Consider the following 9,992-nt stretch of genomic DNA (forward strand, 5'->3'; position numbering starts at 1 on the left):
ATTGGGGGAAGATGCATAATATTTGATAGTTATACAAAAGCAAAATATAACTTCTGTTAACATTTCATTTAATTTTTGCAGAACAAGCATTAAAAGGGTCATCTTTGCAGAAATATTAGAAAACTCCATCAATCTTCCCAGAGCCTCTCTTAATCCTCGGATATTCAAATGATAACTGCTGGAAGTACCCACATGTCATCGTTGTTGGGAACTTCTCTCAGGTCCTAATTTGTCAGCGCCTTTGCTTGTGACTCTGGCAGTTCACGTATCACTCGAATTGACTTCCAGAAAGCCTGAATCTTTTGCAAGATTTCTATTCTAATTCACCTAGCAATTGATCTGCATTGTACTTACATTTTAGTGTATTATTAAGTAGCCCAAATAAGGGAAAGACTGACTGACATGAACAGGCTATTGCTGAACAATGAGGGGTGTCTGAAGAGGGACTAATTTTATAAGTGGTCATTTAGTAAGGAATGTTTTTATTCTCTGACAATTCTTGTTTCCTTACCAAACCTAGTAACTGCAAAACTCCTACAGTCACTGCAAACAGCTATTCAGTGTGCCAGGCATTGTTCTGAGTGATTTTGGTGCATTAGCTCATGCATTCCTCTCAACAACCCCATGAGGTAGGTACCATTATCATCCCATGTTAAAGAGGAGGAATCACACAGTGAGGTTAGGGAACTTCCCCAAGGTCACACAGCCAGAAAATGGCAGATATGGGATATAAACCCAAGCATACTGTTCCAGAGCCCACCTTTCATTCAATAGAGTAAACTGTCTCCCAGTAATATTTATAATGAACTCTCCGAAAGTCGGAACTCCCTGTACCTGGAACAGACCTTCACACTTCAATAAACATAAGCCACCTGGGATGCTTATGAAAAATGCAGGTCCAGTGACACGCCCTTGGAAGCTCCGATTCAGTAGGTCTGGGAGCCACCTGACCTCCCCACCACCCCAAGGTCATCCTGACAGAAAACGCCACACTGTATGACTGATCTAAACTCTACACTTCCTATCCTGCCTCTTCCTGGTCAATAGCGCCAAACTCAAGGGCTCTCAATTTTCAGGTCCCAAACAATATGATTCAAAACTGCCTCCCTCTCCTTTAGTTTCCCATACCAGCTTTGACTTCAAACGGTAACTCCAGTTCTTTCAGGGCATCTTTCTTTAATGGCAAGTTTTCTAATTCAACGGCACCTAAAAAACGAAAACAACATCATGAATTGTTCATCCAACGAATGCAGGAGGTGTCTCCTTTGTGCAAATCACTGAAGGTCACAGGAGAAGTTTTACATCTAGACTCGAGCTATAAAAGGCATGCGTAGCGCTATGACTGGCCTATGTGCTTTATCTCTGCTAGCTTCCTGACCATCCCACTCCGACATGGAAGTAGCAGCTGAAGCTTGCCAGCTGATGAAGGGTTTAGGCACGGATCTAACTTGTTCTGGAATGAGTCAGACAGTAAATATTTCAGGCCTTATGGCGTCTGTTGTATATTTTCTTTTCGGTTTTTTTAACGAGGCTTTAAAAATGTAAAAGCCATTCTCAGCTCCCAGCTGGCCAGTTTGCAGACCCCTAGGTTAGGCTGGCGTTCACAAGCGGACCACTAATACCTGAATCACCCGAAATGAAATGCAAGCTCCTGGGCCCCCTGCCCAGACAGCTCTGGGACTGAAACATAGAAATCTACAATTTTTAACAAGCTCCGCCTCCCCACCCACCCCCACAAAACGGGTGTATTGCACATAACATCTCAGAGCCCACGAGAGTTAAATAAAGTTGGTCATAAAAAGGAATTATACTCTCTCTTCTGGAGAGATCAACTCCACATGTTCTCCTCTACACCTCCACCCGCAGGTGCAATAACCAGCCAGAAAAAGTAAAGGAACGAAGCACTGCTGCGGGTCTTTCTCAGCCGAGCTTTTACAATGACTTAAACCTAAAAGTACAAGACGTCTCCAAAGCAGTTTGAAGGAACAGTCAAGGGGGTGCAGCTGGATCTCTCACTCTCCCAGCTATGGAAGTCATTCATTCACACATAGACACCAATCCCTGCTCTGCACTAGGCACTGCGAATGCAAAAAAAGACGGCAGGGTCCCCATCCTCAAAGGGCTGGGGAGACAGCCACTGTTTTACAAAACTGTCTGTACAACACAAGGCAATTTCCAAGCCACTTAAATCTGACATAAAAATTTTCAAGAACAGGGAGTAGAGACAACCACCACCCAGCAACCATTAACTGGTAAGAAAAATTAGAAGAAAGGCAAGCAAGCCTTTTTCCCTGAGGAAAAACTAATACAAGAAATGATCATTTTTCCCTTTAAATGATGGTTCAAGACTTGTGGGTTATTGGCTTCTAAAGAAGTATTCAAATCTAGCAATTTGGCAGATTCTGAGCAAATGCACCCAACTTCTGTTTTAGACTTTTGCAGGAACATTTGTCCACACGGTGCCCTACATACCTTAAGACTAACCAAAAAGATAAGTTAATAACCCCAGAGAGCCTGGAAATAATCCTACTTCCACACTTAGGAGAAAAATGATCATGGGGGGAAAAAACATGAAACCTGTTCCTTATCAGCTGAAATTAACTTAAAGGGAGAAAGTATCCTTCTTCTTCTGAAGAGCATCATGTGCAGTGTGAATCATCTGCTCTATTTCTCGATACCCAAGTCTGTCACACAGGCAGACAGCCCTAGGTTTCCTTGGCTACTGTACAGCTTGGAGAAGTGGAAGGAAATTGTACGCAATCCACACCGTGAAAAATTAAAGAAGCTGAAATGCAGAGAGCAAAGGGGGTGGTCTAGAAAGAAGAGGAAACAGAGGCAAGAATGAGAAGAAAGGGCAGCCTGTAGCAAGTCAAAAACAAAGGAACCAGGCAAAACAGCGGCAGCAGTGATTCAAGACAGAAGACTTCCTAACTCCCCGCCCGCTCAGACACGCACCCACACGGCCCTGCTGGAAAGGCCCCTCCCAGAAGAGGTGAGTACTTTATAAATGATGATGCTCTTCAATTATTTCCAGGCAGATAATCTGCAGGCTTATTTATGCAGTTGTCACCCAAAAATTCCTCATCTTAGATTAGCAAGAAACCTAGTCAACTAGAACTGGGGTGAATTTGGAGGCTGGTCATTTTTCAGTAATCACCGAGGCTACTGGATTCTCTTGCCTTGGCTCTACGTCATTTAAAGGGCCGACCTGAGGTTCAGAGCTTATAAAAACAAAAAGGAGGGAGAATCTAAGTATACACATACACAGATATGCCGACGGCCCCAAGTTCAGACTCCTTGACATGGCATTGGCAGCCGCTACTTTCTGGCCCCAACTATCCCAAACGTGCCCTGCAAGGTTTCAGCCTTCTGCATCTGCTCACAAGCTCCATCCTATCTAGAATGTGGAGACCCCCTAGGCCACCTACTGAAATCCTGCTAAGACCCCCTGGAAAGCTACCTCCACAACAGCTTCCCAGAGTCCTGCAGGCGGGATGAATGGCTGCCCCTTTGCACCCCACTGCATCACGCCTTTTTCTCCAGGACAAAAATTCACCATACACTGCCTTGTATTACTGCATCATTTCCGTCTCCCCAACAGGCTAACAGCTCTCTGAGGGCAGCGACTAGAGAGACAGAGGTGGAACAGCAATAATAATAATAACAGCAGCTATCATTCCGTGAGCTCTTACTAGTGCCAAGCTCTTCCTAAGCATTATCTCATTAAATCCTCACAACAATATGAGGAAATACTATTATTTTCTCCATTTTTGAGATGAGAAAAATGAGGCTAAGCGGACAAGCAGTTTGCTTAAAAATCACAGAGCTAGTAAGTGATAGTGCTAGAGTTCAGACCACATCTGTCTGATCTCAGGTAGCAGGAGGGAGCTGGGGTGAAGAGGAGGCTTAAGTAACCTGCTCATAGTCACAAACAGCTTTTAAGTGGTGAACCTGGGGTTAGATCTGACGCCTGAGCTCTTAGTATCTTCTACTGTCTCCCCTTTCTGTATCATTCCATAACACAGAGCCTTACCCAAAGCAGGTGCTCAATAAGTGTTTGTTGAATGACTAAACAAGTGAAATATTATACAGGCGCTATCTCTGTCCTTCAACTATTCACATGCTACGTTCCATTTCTATGACTTTTAACATGAGTGCACAATGTAGCCTTGAAGTCCAACCCACCAGCCAGGCATACGTTGATGGTCATGACGATGGACGATTACTAACAATGACTGAGGGCCCATGATATGCCAGGAAAAGGTCTAAGCTCTTTGACCTTCATTAATGTGTTTAATCCTCAGAAACTTATGAGATAGTTAATACTATCTCCAATTTACAGAAAGGGATACTGAAGCAGGAAAAACTTCAATAATCTGCCCAAGTTACTGGTAAATGGAGGAAATGGATTCAAATCCAGTCTGGCCATAAAATCCACACTCTTGACCACTATTTCAGTCTCCTTTTCACTTCTCAAAGCATCTAGAACAGTAAAGACTTGCAGATGGACTGAACTAACATTCTTCTTCCTATCTAGTACCCTCCACCCAAGCACTGCGTAACTGTGGCATCAAGATGGACAAAAAGTGTCAACTTCTTTACAAAGCCACCCTCTCGGTACACTGCAATGCTGCAATACTTTTCTGGCCAAGCATTGTGGTGTGCTTTGGTTCTATAAGGATGGCGCACCATACTAACATAAGTTATCAAAGAAAAAGCGTCGTTTCATTCTGCAGAGAAACATTCCTCAAATTCCACAGCTTCCTTAAAAGCCATAGAGAATATTTTTTAAAAAGGAAATCAGCACAGAAAAGAGTTTAAAGCATCAGAGACATGCACACAGTTGTCATTACAAGATACATTCTGTCTAAAACTGCTGAGATTAGAACTCTGGTATTGATACAGACTCCAAGCTACATGAGATAGCACAAACTTCTACCTAGTCATTTCTTCAGCAAACATGCTCTTACCCTACTACTCTCGAGAAACCCAACTCTTTTATTAGCAAGGTTCTGGTGTGCAGTTCTCTCTCCAGGCCATCACCTGCCCTGTACGAGTTGGTTAGCTTCAGTGCGTGTGTGAAAACTTCAACAAGTGACCCAGGTGGTGAACGTGACAGCAATAGTGTACTCTGAGCACATCCTCTTCCCTGCCGGACTGGTCACTTTCACTTTGCACTTTGCAGCTCCCTTCTAAGGCCAGGACGACAAGCAGGAAGAGGAGATTAGGAAAGAACCCATTTCTACATCCAATGAAAGGAAGGAAGCGGGAGGGGCGACCACCACAGTTCCCCGCAGTCCATCGCTGCCACACTCATTTTACTGGTTTAGATGGCTCAGAAAAACTGGAAAGCAACCCTTCCGGGGACAGGGGAACCTCCTCTCAGACTACACAAACATCTGGATCACTGCTGTCTCAACCAACCTGTCCCCGTCCACCTGCCAAAACTCTCAGTCCCAGGAAGCTGAGGTCTCCACTGAATCTGAGCTCTCCTTTCCACTTCCTATGAGTCTACATCCTTGCAGACTGACTTTAGTTTCTTTCTCTAGATTTGTTAAAGGGTTTCATTCTGAGTTGAACAAAGAGAACTTAAGAAGGGGGAAAAAGGAGCTTTCCAATCTCCACCCCAAACCACTGGACTGCACTTAGCAACTGTAGGCCTGTAAAGGCTACAATATCTCAAGCTTTCGGTACTTTACTACTAAGCAAGACAAGACATCGGAAATCTTGTTGAAGACTTCCCCATAACATATTTTAAAATTCCTACTGGGTGTCTATTACATGCTCGTAGGATAAGAACTTTAAATGTCCCTCTGTCTGATCCTTGCAGTAACCCTGGAGAGGTATATAACCCTCTTCTTCTAAAGAAACACTCTCAGGGCCAGCCCAGTGGCGCAGTGGTTAAGTGCACACGTTCCGCTTTGGCGGCCCGGGGTTCGCCAGTTCGGATCCCAGGTGTGGACACGGCGCCGCTTGGCAAGCCATGCTGTGGTAGGCATCCCACGTATAAAGTAGAGGAAGATGGGCACTGATCTTAGCTCAGGGCCAGTCTTCCTCAGCAAAAAGAGGAGGATTGGCAGCAGTTAGCTCAGAGCTAATCTTCCTCAAAAAACAAAACAAAAAAAGAGAAACACTCTTAGAATTTCAATCACCTGTTCACATAGTCAAGAAGTTACACAGCTGGATTTGAAGCCAAAGCCAATGCCATTGTCAGTACATCATGGCTGCCTCCATAAAGCTTCATAAAGCTAAAAACTTAACTGGGATAAAGCACAGTTACCAGTAATATACTGGGTTTTTCAAATATTTAATAGTTCTCTAAAATCTAGAGCAATACAGCTACATACTTAAGTTACCCTGTAATAATAATCAGTGTCATATGGGAGAACATATTTCCTTTTACACATATTTAGCACAAAGCCATCTGGGCATTATGGTTTATTATTCTCAAAACAACAAAAAGATCATAAAAAACAGAAATGCCATCTGCAAAGGCATACTTTACAAAAAAGAGAAATATGTACTCACCTTTCAGAAGTGCAACAGAGAGCTGGTCAGTGTTCAGGTTATTGACGTACTTCCCCAGATAGGTGTTGAGAACCCAGGCTACAAGACCTTCCAACATGTCTATATCCTCAAGACAAGGTGCTTAAAAATCATGGATCATTCTTTCTCTCTCTCTCTCTCATGGTCACAGAAGAATCTACGAAAGAAAAAAAAAGGAAATCAACAGAAAAACTAGATGACCTTCTAAGCTGATTTCCTATTCTACCTTCTCTGAAAGTGGATGAATGCAAAGCAGAGATTTAAGAAAAGATGGGTGAGAAGAACGGCAAGACGCCCATTAGTATAATGGAGGGCAAACCAACGCATCTACTTTGGGGCAGCTGCAAGGAATAGTCACTTATAAATTTACCAAAAACCACCTACAATTCAAAGTTGTGTATCTTTTCGATGTAACTAATCATTAAACTGCGTGCGTTTAGTGATTCACCTTGGGACTAGACTGTCCTGATCAGAGGGTCTCATCCCGGTGTAATTTGGCAATGTCTACAGACATTTTGGTATCTTGTGTGTAGAGACCATGGAAGCTGCTAAGCATCCTGTAACACACAAGACAGCCCCCACAACAAAGAATTACCCAGCCCAATATGTCAATAGTGCCAGGTTAAGAAACCCTGCCCTAGATTAAGGGAAAAATGCCCTAAGAGACTGTATCAATAAACTTCATATTCTGCAATGATCCTCTTTAAGCCTTCCCTAATTTAATTTTGCAAATTTGTTCATCAGGATCATTTCTAAAATAATATAAATGGAAGGGAGATGGCAGTAGCTTATCATTGTTCTTAAATCTCCTGGAACTGCATTACTGGTACCTGGGCACCAGATGATGGTGATTCAATGAACCCTCTTAGTCAGTAATTACAAACACCAGAAATCCTCTCGTTCCAGCTACAGTATTTGCACTCAGTACTGGATTTCTACTGCCTATTATAACAATTAGTGTTTATTAGCATTGCAAAAAATATATAGATTATCTTTAGTATAACAAAAAGTTAACATGAGGGAACTTCAGACACTACAGTTTAAATGGATTCTGAGATCACTCAGCTAATAGATCCCAATCAGAAATGTGAGCTCCAAATCTTGCCCTAAGCCAAGCCCGTCAAACACAAGCCCACCACGCTAGACACTCCAGATTGGCCATGGCACACATCCCAGTTGGAACCAGCCCTGTCGGGATCCTTTCCAAGCACTTTGCCCCACCTCCAGTGATTCAGCCTAATGCCAGAAGATACGCTTATCCCAAATGAAAGGCTGCCACCCGACAAGGACCCAAAACACAAGGCCCTGTGAGAGTTAACTCAACCTCCATGGAAAACTGACTTTTATCTGTCAACGGTGTCTTGAACTTCCAGACAAGATTAACTTTTATTTGTCAACGGTGACAGTCAAAACAAACAAGTAAATAAATAGCATTTGGTGAAATACTAATTTTTTCCCAAAGATTCTGTGTGTATGTGTGTGAGGAAGATTGGCCCTGAGCTAACATCTACTGCCAACCTTCCTCTTTTTGCTTGAGGAAGGTGGTCCCTGAGCTCACATCTGTGCCAGCCTTCCTCCACCTTGTTTATGGGATGCCATCGCAGCGTGGCTTTGTGAGCCGTGTGTAGGTCCAGCCCAGGATCCAGAGAAGCAGAGAGCAAACTTAACCACTATGCCACCAGGCCAACCCCTCAAAGATTTTTTTTAAAGCTACATTTTGTGCAAAATTTGGAATCTGCTAGATATTATTGGGTACATTTAAAGAAGAGATTACAAGAGCAAATTTTTTAAAATAAGAAATGTTTAACAGTCTGAGTAAAGGACACATTTCTTTACTATAACTTTAAACAAGTAAATCTGTGAAAACAAAATGTGAACCCGCCCAATCTAGTCTTACTATGTAGACTACAAACACACTTAGGCGAAGAGCCAAAGTCAGAGCACACTCTATTTTTGAAGTCACAGCCATTGATTTCAGCCCTAAATGCCAACACACTCTCTCTGAAGTGCCAACTACAAATGCTCTTCCAGTAAACAACTGTCAGTTTGTACACAAGATCGGACCCTACTCTCCTTCCCCTGAAAATGGAAGATGCAAAGCACAGATTAAAAGAAGATGGGGTGAGAAGCACTGAAAACACCCTGGTCAGTAAACTGAGGCCCTAGCCAGAAAGCAGCCATTAGCTCTGCTAAGCCCCTAAACCAGGCGTGAGGCCACTTCAAGGATTCCCTTAAGGAATCCGGTGTCAGGAAGGCCCGCCGGGCTGGCCAGAATCCCAAAGTGTTTACACTCTGGTTCATCAGGGATTCCAGGCAGCTGCCTGGCACTAACCCCCACCTGTCCTCCCCTAATCGGCAGGGCAGGTGACATTGGGGATCAGTGCTCAGCCCACAAGCGGGCGGACGGGCGGGCAGACAGCCGGGCGTGACCTTGAGCCAGGCCCCTCCCTCGAGGGGCGGCCAGAGCCAGGAGTAGGAAGGACTGGCAACTGGCCCGGGGCACCACTCCTCGGGGCTCCAGGGAGCTCGGAGATAGGAGGCCGGAGGGGGGCGGGTGCCAGGCCAGGGGCCCCACAGGAACAGGACTGCCCAGAAGGCCAGGATCCCACAATCCTCCCGCCCCTCCTTCTGCTCTCACAACCCTAAGCCCCGCTCCAGGGGGCGGAGACCCCACCTCCCAGATAAAGCCTGGAGAAGGGCGCCGGGGTCCCCTACCTGGGAGGAGGGGCTCAGCCAGGGTGTGACCCCAGGGGGCGAGGCGTAAAGACAAGTTTGAAGCCTGATGTCCCCATCCCAGAGCGTGACCCCAGAAGGCTGGTGAAGGGGGCTGTTAAGACACTCTGGAGAACTGCCTGGCGCCCCATTCTTGGGCGTGCGCTTGGGGGGCTCGCACAGTGGGGTCCTGCACTGAGACCGCGGCTCAGGCGGCGAGACGTCGGCTGACACCCCCCGATCCCGGGGCGCCAGGCTGCCGGGACCCTAGAAACGGTGCCGGGTCCAGCGGAGACTCGGACTCCCCAGGACACTGACGCCGGGGTCCCGAGAGGCTCCGGCAGCCCGAGCGTGCGCCTGGGATGCCCGCGGGGACTCGGCTGCAGGAGTCCCCGGGAGGGCGGCGGACTCGGGCCGTCGGGGGCTCGGGCGCCCCCGGGCCCCAGGAGGAGCTCGGACGGCCCGAGGGCCGGACGCCGGGATCCCCGGCTCCCAGCGCCGCGCTCTCCGCGGGCGGGCCCGGGCCCCCAGGTCGGAAGCGGAGTCGGAAGGCCGAGCGCGGGCCCACGCGCGCCCCGGCTGCCTGGTGCCCGCCCGGCCCGTACCTGTCGCGAACGGCGCCCGCCCCAGCCCGGCACTGCGCGCCGCTTCCTCCCCGCCGCTCCTCAATGGCGCTGGCGGCGGCGCCCCGGCCCGCCCGGCCCGACCAATCGAGCGGCGACGCGCCGGCGCCT

The 9,992-nt window shown here is 46.7% G+C and overlaps 1 protein-coding gene across 13 annotated transcripts in view; it reads right to left on the reverse strand.

Annotated features, from left to right (window-relative positions):
• Nucleotides 1-9,992, reverse strand: part of VPS13D (vacuolar protein sorting 13 homolog D) — a 253,463-nt gene extending 243,471 nt beyond the window's left edge. For 12 of the 13 annotated variants that reach the window (XR_011433300.1, XR_011433299.1, XR_002806312.2 and 9 more), the window contains exons 1-3: nt 9,864-9,992; nt 6,529-6,703; nt 1,129-1,206 (exon numbers count right to left, since the gene is read on the reverse strand). Coding sequence is in view for 9 of the 13 variants with exons in the window: in XM_014737614.3 (XP_014593100.3) it covers nt 1,129-1,206; nt 6,529-6,625 (175 nt within the window). In the remaining 4 variants the exon portion in view is untranslated. Of the gene's footprint in view, nt 1-1,128; nt 1,207-6,528; nt 6,704-9,261; nt 9,759-9,863 lie in introns of those variants that run through there. The other variant, XM_001490932.7, reaches the window with a different exon arrangement.

Source organism: Equus caballus, chromosome 2 (assembly GCF_041296265.1).
Source record: "Equus caballus isolate H_3958 breed thoroughbred chromosome 2, TB-T2T, whole genome shotgun sequence".
NCBI lineage: Eukaryota > Metazoa > Chordata > Mammalia > Perissodactyla > Equidae > Equus > Equus caballus.